This window comes from Leuciscus leuciscus (assembly GCF_965113295.1).
Source record: "Leuciscus leuciscus genome assembly, chromosome: 3".
Taxonomy (NCBI): domain Eukaryota; kingdom Metazoa; phylum Chordata; class Actinopteri; order Cypriniformes; family Leuciscidae; genus Leuciscus; species Leuciscus leuciscus.
In genome coordinates this window covers 53,989,135-54,012,369 of record NC_138727.1, presented here as the reverse complement: position 1 = coordinate 54,012,369, position 23,235 = coordinate 53,989,135, and the positions used below count along the sequence as shown (strand labels likewise).

General features: G+C 36.9%; 1 protein-coding gene and 1 pseudogene across 4 annotated transcripts in view; one reads left to right on the top strand and one right to left on the bottom strand.

The window, feature by feature from the left end:
• Positions 1-23,235, bottom strand: part of LOC309493636 (complement C3-like) — a 233,196-nt gene that overhangs the window by 143,134 nt on the left and 66,827 nt on the right. For 2 of the 3 annotated variants that reach the window (XM_082162783.1, XM_082162785.1), the window contains exons 31-41: positions 14,846-14,905; positions 14,672-14,762; positions 14,257-14,302; positions 13,768-13,858; positions 13,565-13,654; positions 12,903-13,008; positions 11,270-11,359; positions 10,967-11,053; positions 10,317-10,400; positions 10,065-10,200; positions 7,045-7,742 (exon numbers count right to left, since the gene is read on the bottom strand). The exons of the other annotated variant lie outside the window; for it this stretch is intronic. In XM_082162783.1, the coding sequence (XP_082018909.1) occupies positions 7,601-7,742; positions 10,065-10,200; positions 10,317-10,400; positions 10,967-11,053; positions 11,270-11,359; positions 12,903-13,008; positions 13,565-13,654; positions 13,768-13,858; positions 14,257-14,302; positions 14,672-14,762; positions 14,846-14,905 (1,023 nt within the window). In that variant the 3' untranslated portion in view covers positions 7,045-7,600. Of the gene's footprint in view, positions 1-7,044; positions 7,743-10,064; positions 10,201-10,316; positions 10,401-10,966; positions 11,054-11,269; positions 11,360-12,902; positions 13,009-13,564; positions 13,655-13,767; positions 13,859-14,256; positions 14,303-14,671; positions 14,763-14,845; positions 14,906-23,235 lie in introns of those variants that run through there. 3 annotated transcript variants of the gene reach the window in all.
• Positions 18,682-21,499, top strand: LOC309493709 (zinc finger BED domain-containing protein 4-like; annotated as a pseudogene). The gene has a single exon. The product of its transcript is annotated as a zinc finger BED domain-containing protein 4-like (transcript).

Genomic DNA, 23,235 nt, shown 5'->3' with positions numbered 1-23,235 from the left:
ATGTTCATTCACTTTTTTTGTATAAGCTGTTTTTGATTGTGGTATACAGCAAACATTTCAAGTTATAACTCTTTATTATTTAGTTGTGTATAAGAGTGGCTTTGTATGTTACTAATTATTCAGAATATGCGTAAGTCCACAAGCATTATGTTTGTATGAGAGCTGCTGGTACATAATTCTATATTTTTGAACGAAAACTGTTTGTGATTTTGCTACAGCAAAATGTGTTGTTGTTTTTTTTGTCTGAAGGATTATATTGCTCATTGGAAATAACAAGAGGATGTTGGTTAGAAGTCTATTATTAAATGCTAGAGATTCAGAATATGCTGAAGTTTGTATTAATTTACTACAAGTACGCTGCTAGTACAGGCACACATTTATTTTCCTGTTGGTTCTTTGCAATGTTGGGACAAATGCTGGCAAACCTTACAGTTGACTTGCCAAATCACTTCATTTGTTTTATTAATAAAATTAATATAGGAAGTATTGGAAGTAAGTTTGTTATGGGTCATCATAAATAACATAAATAAATTTGCTTTAAAAGTACCAAGTAGTAAAAAAAATAAAAATAAAAATTTGTTAATATCGATAATCGTTACCCTCTGAATCGTAATCGAATCGAATCGTGAGGTGCCTAGAGATCCCCACCCATCAATCGTCGACGAGAAGAGCAACCGGAGAATTCTTCACAACAATCACAGATGCAATTCCACCCCCAAACAATTAACAATAATTTACTGTTTATAAGCGACAACATGATTATGAAACTTAAAAGGTAGAATTCAGAAAGAAGTGCATTGTGTCCTTTATGCACAGTATAAATAAATAAAAAAATCATTAAGAACTTTACTGGCTCATAATTTTTATTAGAGCGTTTGAAAAAGGAATGACTGCCGAAATGTATTTGCACCGTACTGAATAAATTATTTTGTGTGCTTAAATGTACCCTGTATTTGGCCCCTGAATGTAACATGTGGCCCCTTAATGGCCCCTGTTACAGAAAAATCCCAGAACCGCCACTGCCCATCATGCACTGCAACATGAAGCATTTGTTTGATTGTCACCATTGTTGAGATTCATATGTAGATTCTTGATGTCTGTGTGTGATTTTAAATCTTTCAGATTATTAAATTATTGATGAAATTAACTACTGTAGTGAAAAATTTATAAAGCATTTGTATAATCAGTTTGTAATGCTGGGTGAGATCAGTGAATCAAGTCACTAGTAAGTTCATCATCGAAATATAACCAGGGCTGCATTTCCCAAAAGGATCTTAAGCCTAACTTGATCGTAGATCAATTGCAACAAATAGTCTGTACGATCAAATTAAGCTTACGATACTTTTGAGAAACACAGCCCAGATCATAGTTTCTCTAACCACAACAAATGTGCTTTATAAACAAAGAGTTGAAGCAGACAGAGAAAAACTAATGTTAAAAAGGAGCCCAACTAAAGTAAACACTGATCACCATAATGGTGACATGAAACGAAACATTCCATAAAACATTACCATCTAAACTTCTGTTAAATCTAAATAAGAACGTGTGTAGATGTATGACAGAAATAAAGTCAAACTGGTTAAATAAAAAGTGCTATTATGTGTAATGGCTCGAAGTCAGTTGTAGTTCTTGTTTCTCTTTTTTCTGTTCTTGTTGTTTCTCTTTCCTTCAATGATTCTGCTGATTAACATCAGGTATCTTCAATAATGCTCAATCATCACTTAATTAATCACTTAATTATCTCATTAACTTCAACACTGCTTCAGTGTTAATTTTAACACTGTAGTGTGGACACATATGTACACCGAGGAGTGTTAATTTAACACTAGGGATTTTGCTGTGTACCCAGCATGCATTGCAGCATGAAGCTTTTGATCGTCACCATTTTTGAGATTCATTCGCTGATTCTTGATGTCTCTTTGTGTCTGAAGAATACAGTAGATGAAATGTGTCTTATTATGCATTCAAAACCCTTTACAAATGATTATGACATTCCTGGATCTCATTCTGTATAATCACAGGGCTATTATAATCAAAAATATAAAAATTAATAACACCTCTCAAACACTGAATACTGAGTTTAGATGATGATTATGTTGTTATCAGAGGTGTAGTGGTAAAAAAAGAGGTGGGTAAACTATAAATTCTGGTGGACCACGACATGGTCACCCGGTAAGGTGGGTCACTGCCTACCGGTGTATGTGTATCCTGATGACATCGCTATAGGCTATCATTTGATGGTACTACCAAGGGTATTACTGGTTGTTCTCTCATCATAGGTCACACAAAAAACACAAACTATTCAATTCATACATTAATCTAAGTTCTTGTTAAAGAGACTCAAGAAGGAATAATATGGTTGAAAAATCTATAAAGTTTACTAAATGACAAAACAGAGAGAGCAAAAATATTAATGAGAGATAGAGAGGGAAGGCTTATATCCAGGGCTTCCAATGCAATGCACTTGTACATAATGATTAGAGATTTGGGATTATTTTCATAGTCGATTAATCTGTTGAATATTTTCTCGATTAATCGATTAGTTGTTTGGTCTATAATATGTCTGAAAAATGTGGATCAGTGTTTCCCTGTAGAGGGAAAAGTCTTTAACCTGGTGCAGGCTTGATTCCCTCTGAATCTCTTGTACAGTTGGGTTTCCTACATTAAACCAGCTGTCTGTAAAGAATAAAAAAAAAAAAAAAAGTGTGTGTGTATCGGTGCGCTGCGCTCTCTGCTCAATGTTCCACTCTGTGTTTGCGCTGCGCGTTATGCTCTGTCGTTAACGGCCCAAATGCTCGAATCATGTACCGATCACGCACTGGAAAAGCAAAGTCCGCTCAAATAACGTGAAATTTAGAGGTGGATAAACGCACTTTGGACGTGGGTAAACGCTATTTCCGAATTTTGGGAGGTGCGCAAACGGCGTTTACGTGCGTTTAGCCTCCACTACATCCCTGGTTGTTATCATCAATAACAAAACAACATCACCTGAATGCGTTGTCTTTTGGCTTTTCCTGCCATAGCAAATGTGTCTTACAATCACAGGTACAGCAGCCAGAGAAAATATGTGTCTAAAAGTCAAGGGTCACAAACTAAAGCAAACTCTCCATGACGAAATAATAGAACATCAACATCTAAACCTCTATTCATTCACAATAAGAGTTTATGTAGACGTCTGCCAGAAATAAAGTCAGTCTGGTTAGTAATAAGTGAAGCTGGTAATACTGTTTGTGGAGTTGTTTAATCCTCCTCTGCTGAGATCTTCACAGATTTAATGTCTTCTTTTCTCTTCAGTTGATTTCATCTGAGGCTGTGGCTGAAGCACTGCTACTTCGGCGGAGTGATTTGCTCGCAGCACCTGAGAAGCCCGTGGTGAGGAGCTGAGAGTTCGCTCAGAGTTGGAGTAAATCACTCCGCAGAAGTAGCAGTGCTTCGCCTTCTGAGAATATAGTTCCCAGTATGTATACGGTTAGAAGATGGTTGTGTCTCATGTAGTGTTGCACGGTGTACCGATACTTCAAAAGTATCGCGATACTCGGAAATGAAAAACGTCACGATACCTAAATTGTTCAGTATCGATACTTAAAAAAAAAAAAAAAAAAAAAAAAAAAAAAAAAACGCCTCCCTATGGAGGTCTGTGTTTTTTTCCTGACGCACGCAGCAAAGAACCTGCCGCTGTCAGTGTCATGTGACAAAACCATGGACAAAACACTACAGCGAGATGGCTGCATGTGCGAGCACAAGTGGTCCACGACTCGTAGAAAAAGATGACGCGAGGAGTGACATATGGTACGTTGCCTACCTTTCTCTGTTGCACGGTGCACCGATACTTCAAAAGTAAATCGGAAATTAAAAACGTCACGATTCCTTAATTTATTAGTATCGATACTTCTAAGAATGACTGCGTTCCAGATTTGTAAGGCCGGCGAGTCGACACACTGGCTGCGTGTCGTGTCCGTTTTTATTTCGGCTCCCATGTTAACTGCCTGCGTGACACACGCGTCTGGGCTCAGCTCGAGACGCGCGGAAAACGCGTGCATGCTACAAATAGAACCGACGCCTATTTTTCACGCGACACGCAAGCGTGTTGGGAGCGTTTCCAGGCAAAATAGAATAGGAAAAGATGTTTCTATGTCATTTTGACACGAATACATATTAATAAATGACATTTTGATGTTTGAACGTTTTGACATAAATACAATAAATGTCATTTAAAAAAAATATTATCGATTTTCAAATATTGCACCTCTCAATACAGAACGAATTATTCTGTAGCCTATTTTGCCGTCAACACTGCCGACGTTGTCTTTGCTGCTATATATTTATGTTTAACATGAAGTATAGGCCTTCCACACATCTCTCTCTCCCCACATGTCAAATATATCACCAATGAGGCTTATCATATGTTACCAATATTAAACATTGTTTAATATAAACGCTGTTCATATTTTTATTCAAAGTTCAAGATAAAGATAAAGCTTTATGTTTCTTATGATAAATGAGATAATGCTGCTAAATTTATATATTTTTTTACCTTGAATGTCATTGCTCTAATTTATTTTTTATATTTTTGTATTTCATATTTTGTTCAAATGTTTAATATATCTGCTGTTAATATGTTAATTTATTAGTGTGTTATATGATTAGAATGTTGTCCCGGTTTTAAAATAAAGCACAGCAATGATATTTTCAGGAAAAGTATCGAAAAAGTATCGAAATCGCAATACTTGACTTGGTATCGGTATCGAAACAATAATTTTGGTATCGTGACAACACTAGTCTCATGTGACCTTGTTATTCGTACACGCTGTGACTATACAAATCACAACATGTAAATAGGAAAATGTTGGTGTTGTTTTGTCACTTATTGGGAGCAGTATGCTAGCTGGAGCCATTTACCTCCAGTCTTTGTGCTAAGCTAGGCTAGCGGTGGGTGCGTCAGACAGAGTTACGGCACGCACGGAGATGAGAAGGGTATGTATGGACTTATCTAACTCTGGGGGATATGGTGAATAAGCTAAAGTCCCAAAAAGTCGGCGTGTTCCTTTAAACTGTTTTAATTCTGTTTTAGATTTCTTGTACAATACTTTGGTTTCAACATCTGTTGTTTTAAAATGTGCTTTATAAATCAATAAACCAGACTAAACTTTGTAGTCAGTTGTGCCTCTTAAGACAGTACTCCTGAGTGCGCTCACCTCCGTCAAGAGGCTCGGGGGCCTGCAGGCATTTTCGGTCAGCTAAATGTGCCTGGAATTCAGGCCGTTGTGGTGAAGAGATGAGTCCCAGCGAATGAGTCCCAGCTTAGGACCCAAGCAATCCGATTGGTTCAAAGCAAAGTTTTGTGGGTAATCGCTTTAGTGCCTGGTTACAAATCAGATATCACTTTATTATATTGTGAACATATTTGAACTACGTTATAACGACCATTATCGTCTTTTAACTTATACTAGTATAACCGAAGCTATAGATTGTGAAATTAAACATTTCTCGTTCTTAGTGTTTTTTTTAGTTAGCTTAGATAGTAGCATATCATACAGCTATCCGACATGTTTAGAGATAAAAAAAAATTCACCATCTACGATATTTTTCGATAAAAAACTATGATAAGAAATATGATACTTAACCATAATTCTGTTTAAGAATTATGACATGACATGCTTGTAATTAAAAAATATATATATATTATGCCTTATTGCTTAATAACAATTAACAATGTCGCAAAACATTGTCAGCACTGTCGCAACGCCTGCATTGCTGTGTCCCGTTCGTGCGCTGCGATTGCAAATCACAATGTCCATTGGCTTGTTCTGTTACCACTCGAAGGTTATTGGGCTCTCAGACGGGATCCCAATTCGTCAGTTCCAGTCGGACGTGACGTCTCCATTCCCTGGGGTTACATAAGTAGCCTAGATGATCTCCATCATGCTGCTACAAACTTTATTACTTTTCAATAAATCATCAACATCTAAACCTCTGTTAATTCTCATTAAGAGCTTCTGTAGACGTCTGACAGAAATAAAGTCAGTCTGGTTAGTAATAAGTGAAGCTGGTAATGCTGTTTGTGGAGTTGTTTAATCCTCCTCTGCTGAGATCTTCAGAGATCTGTTAGTGTTTAATGTTCTGTTGGGATTTAAAGGGTTTCTGTTGAGTTTTGTGGGTCACCATTTGTGCTGAAGAGTAGAGCCTGTGCTTCAGTCCAGGAGAAGATCTGCAAATATTGATGAGATGCTGCATGTTGCTTTATTTAAAAAACAGTGACTGTATTGCAGTGATGTCTATTAACTACTGTAAGTTAATGTTTATTTTAGTTTTAATTGTCTTTAGTTTATTCAGTTGAGTTTCAGACATGCATAAAGTATTTGCAGTTTAATAAAACACAAATAAATGCAGTCTATTATTTTCTGAACACTCTTTATGTCTTTGTATTAGCAACTTTGAGTAAAACATTCTTGAGAAATTTAAAGCAATCAGTTTCCTCAAGTTTTCTAACACTACTCAACTAATTACATTTTACAGTGTAAATATATTCACATATTTTTCAATATATGAAAAGTGGCAATTTCTTATGTATTATTCAATATATTGTAATATATTAATGCAATCTATTATTTCATATATTTTTGAACATATTTAAGCCATTTAATATATAGGGAATGGGTTATTATTTGGCTATGATTGAGCCAGTGGCTCATGTCTGTAGTCCAGATCTGGGTCATCATGGTTTCTGTATGTGGGCTGAGAGAAACTGGCCTGACAACAATTTCTATCTGCATTGACGATTGTGAAGCACTTTTGTCCAACTTAAATTTATGAATGTATCTCTCTTTCCTTCTCTCTGTACAACCGAGGGAAATAAGAACAACTCAATACGTTATATGATCAAAATGCCCCTTCTGTGTGATGTGTGTTATTTTCCTTTTCTAAACCAGTTTCCAGACCTGAACATCTCCACACAGCAGTGCTTGTGAGGTTTTGCTTCTTGAGTGTTCTAGAAAGGAGTAATTTACTCATTGCTATACAGATGTGAGACATCACTGCATCCCAATACATCTTCAATATCTTTTATTGTTCACATCAAATCCTGTCAGAAAGCGAATGTCAGGAATAATCATCTGGACCTTTTAAATTTCAGTGATTATGCTTGTTAACATCAGATGTCTTCAATAATGCTCAATCATCACTTAATTAATCTCTTAATTATCTCATTAACTTTAACACTGCTTCAGTGTTACTTATAACACTCTGAGAGTGTGGACTCTTATAAACACTGAGCAGTGTTAATTTAACACTGGGGATTTTGCTGAGATTCTCCTTTAAAGTATCTTATGATTATTAAAATGAGATACAGATTTAAAATATCAAACAAAACAAATTATAATGTTGGATTTGTAATTCAAAATGGCAAAAGAAATTAGAATATTCTTGCAAGGCACTGTATATTACACCATGATTAATTAGTCAGGAGTCTAAAATGAACATTTTCCAAATTCCGTTACCCTTTATTTAATTTTTTTAACATAATTACAAAGTATTTTAGCTCATATTTATTGAGAGTATGTAAGAGATGATGTTTAATTTCCTGTAATCAACAATTGTATAATTATGGAGCACATCCATGTCTCAGGAGGCTATCCTGGAGCTCAGAGATGCCGATGTACTGATCCCTGTATTGTGGAGTTTGACTTTCCTCTCTTGTCGGCCAGTATTCAACCCAGGTGTGCTCTCCAAAGATGTAGTGCAGACTAAAACAACAGAATAAAATTACAGACTTAACTACACTGTATGCATTTACGAAGCACATGCATCCTTTCTATAAGGGTCAATGTACAATATGGATTTCCACAGTGATAAAGGAAGAATTATTTCTATTCGTGTTGTTTTTATACATTTTTGACAAACATTTAATACACATTCTGTTTCACCTGAACAAAACATTTTAATAACAGGTCAAAATATGTGATATAGAGATATTACTGTCTAATGGAGTCTTCTCTAATGGAGGTTTTTCTTGGCACAAATAGATTCCAGCATAATGCTTACATCGTGCTGTCTTTGTTTTGGCAGGCAAAAGTTTTTCATATATTCATTTTTTTGTCTTGTATTAAAATTAACTTTTTCTAAGAATTATTGCCTTATAATCAGCATTTTCCCTTTAACGTTTTACCTGCATGCCACCAGGTAAATCTGAACATGCAATATATTAAAATAACAGAGCCTGCTTTATTTAAAAAAAAGCATAAAATGAATAAAATTAGCTTCTTGCATTCTGATTTTTAATCAACACTTGGATGTGGGTTAGTTTCATAAAAAAAAAAAAAAGCAACATCTGAACAAAAATCTGATAAAATCACATTTTTGAAGACTTCGTCCAAATCGGATTCAGAACGATGATCAAAACACAGATGGAGTCAATCGAGTCCATTAACACCGCCAAAGCTTCACAGTCGTTTCCTCTTCATGGGTCAACATTTGATTCATAAATGTTAGGCAGTTTTGATTTATATGCTGTTTAATGATCACGTTAAGCAATAAGTGCGTAAGCAATGCTTCTATCGCTTGATTTTTGATCTGGAGATTCTGTACTCTTTCAGAAGATGCGTAATAGCGCTCCCTACCGTATAACAGTGAAAACATGCATTACCAGAAATATTCTGAAAAATCTGTCAATGGCGGGGAAAGAGTTAATCACTGGACAGTTACACCACAGTTACACATTGTTGACTATAAACCCCACATAAACTCAAGTTCATCACAGATGATTTGTATTCAAATTAGGGCTGTCAATCGATCAAAAATTTTAATCGCGATTAATCGCATGATTGTCATGAGTTAACTCGCGATTAATCGCATTTAATCGCACTTTTTTTTATTTGTTCTAAATGTACCTTAAATTAATACTTTTCAAGTTTGTAATACTCTAATCAACGTGGGCATGGATAAATATAGATGCTTTATGCAAATGTATGTTTATTATTGAAACCATAGTCAATATAGAGCATAAGGACGAGACCTGTTTCAAAGGTCATAGATGTTTTTCAAAGAACTTGTTCATGTCTATTAGACATATGTAGAAAGAACAAAAAAACGCCAGGTTACCATTACTTCTCTTTCTTTGTACTGAGCAATTTACTAACACAAACATGTTTAGATTTTTGCATGACAGGGCAGCTCTTCTGAAAATGCTAAATGTACATTTATTATTTATTATTACATTGTAGTTTGTCTCTCTCTGTGCCCATTTTGATGAAGCTAAATTCTCAATAAAACTGTTTTCATTGGTATATTTTACTGTTTCTGTTGTCAAACAACGGAATGAATTTGAAATGGTGACTGAAACGCGACCCATTAAGACAACCAGCTCTCCCTTCCAAGATGTTAAGTTAATCTGCACAACAATTCTGATAATCGAGCCGTCGTCTGGTGAAATCAAATTCACATAAGATAAAGACAATATCTGTGCTCTGATTTCGGCTATACTTGTAAAATTAGTGAAGCAACATAATATCTGTGCTTAACTGAATTAAAGCGCTGCTCTTCCGCGCGAGACGCAGAGAGAGAGAGAGAGAGAGAGAGAGAGAGTGAGCGAGAGGTGCGCGCGCGTGCTGATAGAGCAGTACCGGCGGTACCGGTAGATTCTCAGAAACTAAACAAGGTTTGGGCGCTTTGTTGAAGGGAAAAAAATCGCTAAAGGCGTCTGCAATGTCGCTAAGTTGGCAACACTGTGTATCTCCATTTCTCCAACTAGAGGTTGGGCCACGGGTGAAACAGAAAATACGCGCTGCGTTAATCGCGCGTAAAAAAAATTAGTGCCGTTAATATGATTTTGCGTTAACGCGTTATTAACGCGTTAACTTTGACAGCCCTAATTCAAATCATTTAGTATTTGTTTTTACTTTTCCCCCAAGTGTATTCAAGTCTATTTTAGGTTATTTAAAACGCATTTTGACAAAAAACAAAAACAAAAAAACTGTCCCATCATTGAGCCATGAACAACCTTGTAAAGACTTTAAATACATAAAGTTCATGCAAATCCTGTTATTCACAGACACAGAGTGAACACTTACGTTCCTCTGAGCCTTGGCAGGTCAGTGGATTGGCCTATGATGAGGTACGACTTGCCCTGTTCCAATCCTAAACTCTCTCTGCAACCGGGACGACCCAAAAACAGTCTGACTTTCCCCTCAACATCCTCATCAGTGCCTACAGGACAGAACAGTGTTTAGGACACACTTTCTCTGCAATTCAAATTAGCCTCATGCTGAATATGTGTCAGAGAAAAAAACTTTCATGAGCATGGAGAGAATAATGAACCGTACCTTCTTTCAGCACCTGGTCCACCTTCAAGTGATAGATGTCAGAGTCCTGTGCCAGATCCATCTTATCCACTGAGACTTTATAAACTGTCAAACATAAGTGTAATATTGTTACTGGCATAATAACTGATTAGATTGGATTTCAGTGGCAGAAGTCGAACGTTCAAAAACTCCATGTGATCAGACCGCTCACTGACTGAATGATTCTGTTCTTGAGTTAAAAGCATAGTGGAAGGGAAGATTTACAGTGATTTAAAAGTGAAATTTGGGTTTGTTCCTCTCACAAAGCTTTCATTTGGCTTCAGGAGATATGGAAAACGTGCACAAGTCAAATTATCCATTTTTCAGTGTGTTTGTCATTTTTGGAGCTTAACAGACATGGTTGTGTCACTATGAAAAGTGAACATGTCACATCTGTGTTTTGCTTTTTTTGCATTTTTTCTGATTTATATTTTTGGTAGTGCTCTCGATTTTTGCTATCTTTTTTCATTCAGTTGTTCACTATAAGAGCAGCGTGAAACTTTTTTCTTTTTGTGTTCAACTGAAAACAACAGGTTCATAGAGGTTTAGAACAACATGGGTGTGTGTAAATAATGAATCTTGATTTATGAAAGTATGACAGTGAATTAACACAGAGAACTGAATGCATTTACCATAACTCATGCCAGATCCACAGGATTTATTCATACGTTCATACTCTTGTTCTTCTTTTATGTTTTTCTTCTGGTAAGTGCAGTTTTCTGTGTTCAGAGAAGTTCGTGTTTATACACACATGTAAACTTGTAATCACACACATGCACACGAATTGTTTGTTTCCTCTTTTGTATACAAGAATAAAAAAATAAAAAAATCATAATTTAATATTTAAAATTACAATGCAGTAAACCAAAAAAAAAATATATATACTACAACACTTCAGGATATGGTCACTTTATACTATTGTGTGTGTGTAATACCTTCTGCACACTGGCACATATCTCCCTTACACAGTCTGTATGTAGCGCCATCTGCCCTTTCAGGGTGGTAGAACTTTGTACAGCGTGCATCTGAAACAAACACACACAGGTTTAATAAGTAAAGTTCAGTAAAGTGAAGCTGGTAATGCTATTTTTTGGAGTTGTTTAATCCTCCTCTGCTGAGATCTTCACAGATTTAATATCTTCTGTGGCTGAAGTCAGTTGTAGTTCTTGTGTTTCTCTTTTTCTGTTCTTGTTAATCCTCTTTCCTTCAGTGATTCTGCTTGTTAACATCAGGTGTTCATCACTAATGCTCAATCATCAGTTAATTAATCACTGAATTATATCATTAACTTCAACATTGCTTCAGTGTTACTCCAACACTTGTGTGTCCAACACTACAGAGTGTTGATTTAAAACTGAAGATTTTGCAGTGAGGTTAAAAAAAAACAGGGTGAAGCATAATTTAACAGTAATCAACTGTAAATTAATTTATGGCATAAAACTGTAGAAAAACAGCAATTTACTGGCAACCACAGCTGCCAGTAGATTACTGTAAAATCAAGGAAAAACAGTAATATACTGTAAAATGATTTAGTAAATAAATCAAATAATCAAATTTCTCATGTCATGACCCCTTTGAGAGATATTATTTTCTGTGGACTCAAATGTAGAAAGAACACAGTACTATCACTATAAATTAGTATAAAAACTGATTTCATCGGTTTCCCAAATTATATGAGTTACCTTACAAGGTATCTTTACGGTAACATACTGTTAAAAAGGACAGCTGTAAATTAACGGTAAAGGGTTGTAAATAACAGTACATTGCTGGCAACCACATCTGCCAGTAGATTACCGTTATTTTACAGAGCAATTTTTATAACACTTGTTCGTAATATTATATAACAATTCTTCAGTCATTCATTACTAAGTCACAACTGCATTTCTGAGTGCTCCTTTGATTATATGTTCCATGGTTTTGGCCCTGTTGAGTGTTTTTGCCTATAATCTTGAATAACCCCTGAGTTCCTTGTTGTTTGGGGTGGCTCTAAGGAAATGTTGCTATATGGCAACGCTGTACCACAATGGAAAATGGTCAAAAAAGTCGTTTTTCTATAAAATTATGATTTTCTTTGCTATTTAAATGCATATTTCTTTTGGAAATTGATAGATTTATATACTTGGAACTCAAACCAAATCACATTCAATCACAATCACATTGTTGATGCTACTATCTATAAAAAATCCCAATCAGGAAATACATTACTGCAATTCCACTGTGGTAGAGCGTTGCCATATGGAAACATTGATATTCTCTCAATTTACAGTAAAACTATGTTAGACTAAGTTGATTTGTGAATAAAAATATATAATTAACTTTAGATGGTGAAAAAAAAATAAAAATCCCGATTCCCCCTTGAGAAGAGGTGTTTGGAAATGAGGTTAATAGAGCAATTTCTGGAGCAGTTCAACAGTCTTCAGTGTGAGTGACAGTGGAGAGAAGAGTTTTGGAGGAACATTCAAATGTTAATACTTAATGGCACTGAATTAACATGTTAATTTGAGAGCTTCAGTTTAATTGTTTTTATAGATAAAAGAAATAGTGTGTGTACATGCAGCAATAGCTCACCTGGTGAGTAATATTCATATATTGTGACGGCAGCAGGTTGAAGCAGACCCACATTAAACATCTTGTGCATTCTGAAGGAAAGTCTTTCTGTCTCTTTATGAGAAACCTAATGAGACAAAAAAATTAAAAGCAAATTTACATGATATTAAATATCAAATTGTACAATGGAAACTGCCCACATTCACATTTGCACAAGCGACAACTAATAACTAAAAACGAATAATGTGGGTCAAATTGAAAAAAAAATTGTAGTCAAAATTATTAATTATATTTGCATTTGAATTGTGATTTGTGTTTCTTTCTTGCATTCATTTAACAATGTACAGCTGCAATTACACTGCAAAGACAGTATTCTATTTTTCACAGCTGATAGAAAAAATATACATGTAAACATTATAATTTAGATCTATATATTCAATTTGCACTTTCTCTTCTGCTTAAAGTATCATGTGAAATATGATTCTGATAAGCAGTCTGTAATGTACCAAAGTTACGTGGAACCACAAGGCGTTACAGTTAATGAGCATCTTGGAACATCTGTCAGCCAATCCGAATCAAGAATTCAACAATACTGTGATATTAAGCAAAACTCATGGTTTCCCAATTAAAAGAAAACAAATCTGTTTTTGACATCATCGGGCAACAGAAGTTGTTTGAAATACCTTATCTAAGTAGAGGATGAGGGATCCTCGCTCTGACAGCACTTTATTCTTTTCATATTTCTGAATGTATCTCTCCTTCCCCGTGGACAACTGAGGGCAAAAAAATGAGAATAAAAACTCAATGCATCACATGATGACCAACATATTTTTATGGCCAATCTGCAGATGTGAGGCAATTCTTCATCAGTTTATCATCATAATACCTCTTTAAGATCATTTTCTTCAACATCAAATCCTGTCGGTATGCCAACATCCAGAATAGTCATAGTGGCATCAGTTGTATCATTTTTGTAGCTGTAAAGATGTAGATAAAGTGCAGGTTTTATTAACAGGTTTCGTAAGTCTTCAGTTTTCCTCCATCCACTGATTCTGCGTTTAAGGCTGCTTTCACACTAGAGCTTTATATGCAAACCTGAGTCCGTTTGATGTCAGATTTCTTATATTGTAGTATAACGTAGAGCTGCTTGTCTCTGAAAAAACTCTTTTTTTCCGTGTCAGAACGCAGTGAAACTGGAGTCTCCCCTGAAATCATTATAACTGTCCCTGGTACTCGTGTTCATGAAGCAAACATACAGCGAATGTGGGACAGTAAACAAACCAAGTGTGAAAACAGCCTAAATGAGCACATGCTGATTGATTACAAATTAAATGGTTTCTTGACATAAAAATGAAAGAGGTATTTGTTCACATACAAGAAATCCATAATGAAGTTGTAACTTTCAATGGCTCCTTTTTTTGCTAAAGGGAAACAAAAGTTTTTGGTGGTTTTAGTTCAAGTCAAGTCTTCCCTTTCTAAAGGGAATATAAAAATAAAATTCATTAAAATGAAGATTTAATACATAAAGGTATTTGGGGAAATACAAGTTAACTAGTGAACCCTGGGTCAGTCTAGCCCCTTGGTAAACATAATCCTGTGTTATCATGTCTAATGTTTCATGATCCATGTAGAAAGCAGTGCTAACCCACTTCTAATGTCATTGTAGTTCTAGTTAAAAGTGTCAAATGTTCCTAAACAGGGCTAGAGAGACGATAACCCAGGGTTAAGCACAGTGTGAAAAGCCTTAATGTACAGAAAGTGCTAAAGAAAGGCCTTTTTGTCAATCTTACTTTCAGGGGCTTTTTCCATTTTAACAGTCAGATCAAAGAGTGTACAGTCAGACTTCTTCTTAACAGGTCTGGCGTAGTACAGCGTCAGAACCTGAAAAGAGCAGCACGTCTCAGATTAGATGTTCAAACGCTTTAATCTTGCTGTTGACCGTATAAACGCTCATGAACACTCACTGAGAGAGTGGCTGTTCCAGTTCCTCTAGCCGTCACACTGAAGTCCTTGTTGATCTCCAACTGTTGAGTGAACACACGTACTCGAGTCATCAGGATCATCAAATCCATGATGTAGCAGAGATACCTGAAGACTTTATTGACCACACACAACACATTTGATGTAGACAATTAAATATGATGGATGACAAATAACAAAACTCCCAACATTCCAGGCTTGTGCACAATTCAGAATTTTATTGAAAATGACTCCTTAATTCCAATTCAGTTCTTGAATTTGAATTGAATTTGAATTGATGTCAAAAACAGGATCTAGAATAACAATTCGAATTTGAATTAAAGGAAGCAGAATTGCAATTCAATAAAAATTCAAAGAAATTCATATACATATTTTAAGTGAAGTGTTTAACAATGAAGCTTTACAGTGTATGTCAGATATGATTGCATTAGAAATGATATTAGTTTGAACTACTTGTACAGATTACATTAAAAGGATATGTTTTCCCCCAGCAATGAATGTTAAAAGCTCTAGTCACAGAACAAATAATTAAGTTTGATTTATTGTAATTGTAATTTTGTGGAACATGACTCCATTTCCCAGAATGCTTTACTTTAACCAAGTATTTAAAATGGTTGCTAAACAATTTGAGGTGGACATTTGTTTGAAAGCACAATTTGATGGGCAACACTGGACTTTTTAAGTTTCAGAAGTCCCTTACAACTTCAGATTACAAAGGTTGATAGATTTGACACCTGTAACAACAGCGACATGGAAAATAATAGCAGGCATAAAAGGTCATCTGTACTAGTTCATTTTGAAGAACCGATTCCATCAAGAACACCTGGAAACCACAGAGCCATATGCAAGCACTGCAGTGCTCCAGTCTGTGCAGGCATGAAAACAGGTCAGGGGTAAAAAAGGTGAGAAGGATGCGGCAGCATAAAATCCAATCCAATCAACTTATATATATATATATATAGTGCTTTTTAATGTTAAATCATCAATCTGGTGCAAATTAAAGAAAGGAAAATTATTTTAGTTACAGTGTCTGTCTACATTACTACTACATAATAATAGTTATAATATTAATCCCATGATAGTAATAGCCATATATTGTAAAACAAATGCACTGAAAAATAAAGGAAACTTTCATAATTAGTTTTGTACTAATTTCTATACTTGAAAGAGTATATTTCTATACTTCACATTAAAGGTGTGATTGGGCTAGCCCAGTGTCAATCAAGAAAATAACCAATGGGCCGCTGATCTACGTGTTTCATGGGGTGTCAGAAAAAAAAAAACTAACGCTGACTTTTTATTGACCAATGCATTACACACTAATTACACACTAACCCAGCGCCGCCAATTAAGCAAAACAAAACGAATGGGCCGCCGATGTACCAGTTTTATGGGCCGTTAAAGACAAAAAACGAAACAAAAAAGTATGAGATGTATCGGCCCAAAAAGCACGTCGGCCCACCGGGAATCTCCCGGTAGTCCCGATGGCATTAGCCTACATGCCTGGACGTCACACAAAACAAAATCCTACCTGTTGCCTTTCACCATCCACTTATTTAGCTGCTGTTGCATCAATTGACATGCCATCTCCTTTTCTCTCTTTCTTTTTCTATGTTTAGCCCCGACAGCTTTTTTGCATTATCCATCTTTTTCGACGACAACTCACTACTCGTTCCTGCTCGCTCAGCGCTCACGGCGCCCGCGCCCGCTCGCGATATTATCCCGCCGTCTTCTATGTCAAAATTAAAAATAATGACATTGGCAACAGAGCTGTCTGTATCTGACAGGACAGTTAACATTCTAAGCTAACTTACCTCAGGCTTGCTTTCCGACGTGCGGTTCTTTGTTCGGCAGTGTGTCATCAGACTCGCGGTGTTAAAAACTTTGAAAACAATTCTGCCCTACTCTCACTCGGATTGGCTGTCAGGTTTCGGCATTAGGAATGATGATTGGTTTTTTAAAGCTGCTAAGTTTATGGTAACTATAGAGATATAGTGGGTAAATGCTGGCCACGACCACGACCCCCCCCCCCCCCCCCCCCACCATTTTCTCATCGGATCTGTACAAATCACGTAGGTGACCCATTTTGGTTTTAAAACGGCGAATTTCGCTGAAAGGTGAGGAGTTTTCATGCCTGTCTGTGGCTCCGTCAAGGCTACTTCAAATTTCAAAAGGCATCTACAAGTTAACAGACAGACAGTCTCCCACATAGCAACATTGTGTCGGCCCAGATCCGGCCCACATCTGGCACACGTGGAAAGATGATCTGGCCCACATGCAGCGTGGAATTACGGCACTTGGGTGGGCCGCTCCTGTTTGCCAGATCTGGGCCACAAGCAGGCCATAGCAATGACACATGTCAGCCAAGAGCAAAGAAATAAACCAGAACTGGACCTTATCTGAGCCACAAAATCTGTGTATATTAAATATGAAGTCATCTCAGCCGTAATAAGCCTGTTAACAAGCAGAATCACTGAAGAAAAGAGACGAGCAGAAACACAAGAACTACAACTGACTTCAGACACAGTCTAAGATGATCAACTGAAGAGAAAAGAAGACATTAAATCTGTGAAGATCTCAGGAGAGGAGGATTAAACAACTCCACAAACAGCATTACCAGCTTCACTTATTACTAACCAGACTGAATTTATTTCTGTCAGACGTCTACAGAAGTTTTTATTGAGAATTAACAGAGGTTTAACTCTAATGTGTTTCATTTGAAGTCACCATAATAGTGAATAGTGTTTCCATTAGTTGGGCTCTTAACTCTTATTATATCTGTTGTCTTATTTGGCTGCTGTGAAAGTGTATTTGTCAAGCACACTTGCAGCAGCAAAGAATGCTAAAGTGAAATGAGATCAGGTGATGATGGTTACCTGGTGATGGCTTTATTATCACCATTAAAAAACTTGTTTCACTGATCTCTTTGGAATCTAACAATTGTGATGTTCCATTAAATTCACATCACAAACCCTGAATTAAACAAAATAATAGGGCAATTCAGCTGCATAATTTATTCATGTTGCAATGCATGCTGGGAGTTTTGTACAATAATGGTACCCAGCATGCATTGCAGCAAGGTACTTTTTGATTGTCACCATTGTGGAGATTCATACGTTGATTATTGATGTCTGTGTTTGTCGTCGAACAGTAACGTTACATGCTCATGTTTGTTAAAGTCTTCTGATTGTTATAATATTGCTGGACCTCATGCTGCAGTAAAACAGGGTTTGTGATGTGAAGATTTTAATGGAATAACACAATTGTTAGATTCCAAAGAGATCAGTGAAACAGGTTTTTTAATGGTGATTATAAAGCCATCAACAGGTAACCATCATCACCTGATCTCATTTCACTGTAGCTTTCTTTGCTGTTTCAAACATATTTGACAAACACACTGTCACAGCAGCCAAAGAAGACAACAGATATAATAAGAGTTAAGAGCCCAACTAATGGAAACACGATTCACTATTATGGTGACTTCAAATGAACCAGAGTTAAACCTCTGTTAATTCTCAATAAAAACTTCTGTAGACGTCTGCCAGAAATAAAGTCAGTCTGGTTAGTAATAAGTGAAGCTGATAATGCTGTTTGTGGAGTTGTTTAATCCTCCTCTGCTGAGATCTTCACAGATTTAATGTCTTCTTTTCTCTTCAGTTGATCATCTTAGACTGTGTCTGAAGTCAGTTGTAGTTCTTGTGTTTCTGCTCGTCTCTTTTCTTCAGTGATTCTGCTTGTTAACAGGCTTATTACGGCTGAGATTACTTCATATTTAATATACACAGATTTTGTGGTTCAGATAAGGTCCAGTTCTGGTTTATTTCTTTGCTCTTGGCTGACATGTGGCATTGCTATGGCCTGCTTGTGGCCCAGATCTGGCAAACAGGAGTGGGCCACCCAAGTGCCGTAATTCCACGCTGCATGTGGGCCAGATCATCTTTCCACGTGTGCCAGATTTGGGCCGGATCTGGGCCGACACAAGGTTGCTATGTGGGCTTCTATTTTGAAAACCATCTCTTGATGGTATTATGCAACTGATATTTGATATAACTAGTGTTGGGGTCACTACTCAAGAACGTGTAATGCACATTATTCACTTTTAAAAATACCATGATGCATTACCTTACTTGTTATTCTCTATGGATAGTAACTCATTACTCTACTCATTACATTACTGTAGTGCAACACAGCAAGAGCCTGGCATATAGCTCATAAAGGGTTATACACACCTTTAACTCACAACACAACAGTAACAGTAATATTAATGTGCTACATTACTCAGTTACAGCCAAATATGATTATATTATTATGGCATTACTTTGTAAGGAGTTACCCCCAACACTGGATATCATATGTGTTTAAAAGCATGCAAGCACACTTTTTACTTATTACTTATTGTAAATCAAGAAAACAATTATTGTCAATTGTGGAATTAATAGAAATATTTGTTCTCTTAAAGAGTAATATACATTGAGGTACTTTTTTTCCTACAGAAGAAACATCAGGAAATCTTGATGTACTGTGAAACCAGCGATTACACTATCCAGCCAAACCAGAATGAAGATCATGGTAATCCTTCTGAAACAGTCAGTTCCAGCTCTAAGTGGTCATCAACTAATAGACGACAAGTTGCTCTTACTGACAGTGTTGTTACATATATTGCAAATGTTCTCCTCCCTCTCTGTACTGTTGAAAATAAGGATTTCATTAATATTTTGCATTTGGCCCAACCCTCCTTCACAATGCCCTCCCGAAGAGCTCTCAGCCAGGACCTTATCCCTCGGCGCTCAGCTACTGTAAAATCACATCTGATTAATCTGATGGAAAAAACTGAGCATATTTGCCTGACAGTAGATCTTTGGTCAAACCGATCAATGAAGTCATTTTTTGGAATGACTGGCCATTTCATTATAGATTTCATGTTGCAGAGTGTAATGCTGAGCTGTCAGCGTTTTAAAGGGAGGCATACAGCTGAAAACATTTGTAGAATTTATGAAGATGTTCTTCAAAATGACAATATTCAGAACAAAGTGTCATTCATTGTGACTGATAATGCCTCCAACATGATAAAGGCATTCACCCTCTTCCCACCAATGCATGTTGTTGAAAGTGAAGAGGAAGAGCAGGATGAGACATCTGATTTTTAAGTGGTGAATGTTGAAGAGGAGATGGTCTACTTCCCACCAGAGAGAAGCTCATGCTTTGTCCACACTCTTCAGCTTGTGGTTCGTGATGCAATGGATGATGCTGGCTCCATAAACAAACTTACTGGGAAAGGTCCAAAAACTTGTTTCTTTTTGTCACAAGTCCACACTGGCTACTGATGCCCTAGACGGAGGGCAAAAACTTCAGCCTGCGAATGCCACTCGCTGGAATAGCCAGTTAAAGATGCTGAGGTCTGTTCTCAATGTCCCAAGTGATGTACTTGCTGAGATCCATTGCCCCATCCAGCTGACATCATATGAGCTGAAAATAATCCAGGAGCTTTGTGAGGTATTGGAACCCTTTGAGGAAGCTACAGATAGATGCCAGGCTGAGAAAATAGTAACCTCCAGCTTCATCATCCCTTGTGTCAGGGGCTTAAGGCATGCTATCAAAAACATGAAGATGACTGGTAATAAAAAGTTTGTCTCAACTCTACAATCCTCACTTGAGAGACGTTTAACAAAATTTGAAGACATGGAATGCTTCCAGGTGGCTGCCACGCTTGACCCAAGGTTTAAGTTGGACTGGTGTATTGGTGAAGAGCAGGTAATAATCAAAAACCTTCTCACTGCAAAAGTTGAGTCTGCCTCCCCAAAAGGGAATGCAACCATGAATGGCAGTGCTCCACCAAAGAAACGCCCAAAACTGTTTTCCTACATGGAAAGTCAATCTGCCATGCCAGCTGACACAGCCCCACATGAGGTCCCTGTGTACTTGAGTACCCCTTGTCTTACAGAGGATACTGATTCTTTGGTCTATTGGAGAAAAACCAAAGCCGTTTTCCTGCCCTAGCTCAACTTGCATGTAAATATCTTGCCATACCAGCTTCCTCTGCACCTGTTGAGAGAATCTTTAGTGTTGCAGGAAAGATATTCAGACCAGAACGGTGCAGACTCAATGAAAAAACATTTGAGGAGCTATTGAGAATTAGATGCAACAGTGCTGCTCAGTCATTTTTGGCATTGGAATAAATGATAACTGCATTTACAACAACTTTGTGTTTGTGTGATTACTTTGAAATGAAAATTACATTGGAACAAAACTAATTAAACAACACTGAGGGGGTAATTTATTTCAAGAATTTGATCAATATCTATTTTAGAACAAAATGTATGTAGGGTTGAGGAGTAAATAGTTACGTGAAATGAAATTTCTGTTATTAAATTACAAAATTAATGTAATTGTATTTAGTTGTATTACTGAGGTAAAATGTTTAATTCAATTAGTTACAAATCAACTTAAAACGAAATTGCTTTGCATTGATAAAGTTATCCAAATAAAGTAATCCAAACCACATTCATAATGGGTAACTAATAACAGTAAGCAATAACATTTCCAAAGTAACCTTCCTAACACTGAATGCATGCGAGACTCAACACATTCTTTCTTGTTGTGTGACTGTGTGGAATTTCTTTGAATTGCCATTAATTTAATTCCACTTCCTGTCATTCCAATTCAAATTCAATTCAACGTCCTGTGGGGCGGAGTAAATTCAATTCAAATTCAAATTCATGATTTGAATGGAGGCCAATTCTGAAATTCTGAATTTTGCACAAGCCTGCAACATTCCTCACTTCCCAGATAGCAACATTGTTTCGGCCCGGATCCGGCCCACATCTGGCACTTGTGGAATACGGATCTGGCCCACATGCAGCGTGGAATGACGGCCCTTGTGTGGCCCACTCCTGTTTGCCAGATCTGGGCCAGAAGCAGGCCATAGCAATGCCACATGTCAGCCAAGAGCAAAGAAATAAACCAGAACTGGACCTTATCTGAGCTACAAAGTCTGTGTATATTAAATATGGAGTCATCTCAGCCTTAATAAGCCTGTTAACAAGCAGAATCACTGAAGGAAAGAAGAGAACAGAAAAAGAGACGAGCAGAAACACAAGAACTACAACTGACTTCAGACACAGTCTAAGATGATCAACTGAAGAGAAAAGAAGACATTAAATCTGTGACGATCTCAGCAGAGGAGGATTAAACAACTCCACAAACAGCATTACCAGCTTCACTTATTACTAACCAGACTGACTTTATTTCTGTCAGACGTCTACAGAAGTTTTATTGAGATTTAACAGATGTTTAACTCTAATGTGTTTCATTTAAAGTCACCATAAGAGTGACTAGTGTTTCCATTAGTTGGGCTCTTAACTCTTAGTATATCTTATGACTTTTTTGGCGGCTGTGACAGTGTGTGTGTCAAACACATTTACAGCAGCAAAGAAAGCTAAAGTGAAATGAGATCAGGTGATGATGGTTACCTGTTGATGATTTTATACTCATCATGAAATAACCTTTTTCACTGATGTTTTTGGAATCTAACAATTGTGTTGATCCATTAATATTTTCATATCACAAACCCTGTGTTACTGCAGCATGAGATCCAGAAATATTATAACAATCAGTTAGGAGACTTTAACAAACATGAACACGGAAAAGTCAGTTTATGATGACACACACAGACATCAACAATCAGCGTATGAATCTCAACAATGGTGACAATCAAAAGTACTTTGCTGCAATGCATGCTGGGTACCAGCATATTACAAAACTCCCAGCATGCATTGCAACATGAATAAATTATGCAGCTGAATTGTCCTATTATTTTGTTTGATTCTAAATATTTGCTTTTATTTTTTGCTGTTTTTTTGTTGTGAATTAGTAGCTTTTCAGTGATGTTGTGAATTAATCTGTTAATCTAAATATTTGTGATTGTCACCATTGTTGAGATTCATACGCTGATTGTTGATATCTGTGTGTGTCAGCATAAGCTAATCTTTTGGGGCGCTTTCACACTGGCAGTTTAGTGCGGACCGGGGCACGGTTCGCATGAAAAATCGCTAATGTGAACGCTGTCATCGGACCCGGGTGCGCACTAGAGTACCGAACCCGAGACTACCTGGAGGAGGTGGTCTGAGCTCGGTTGCTCCCGAACCGTGGCGCGGTTCGCGTTAATGTGCAAGCAACACGGACTCGGGTGCGCGCTTGTTCAGGAAGTATAGTATCCCGCGCATGCGTATCACTGTCGATATCAATAGGCTTGTTTGAGATGCGCCTTGCCTCGCCTGAAATGTATGCGAGAGTAGGCGGCTGCAGTGAGGGGAGGAGTGAAAAAAGCGCAGGCAAGCCGGACAGATCTCTCTTCTCGTAGTGGATCTGACCATTG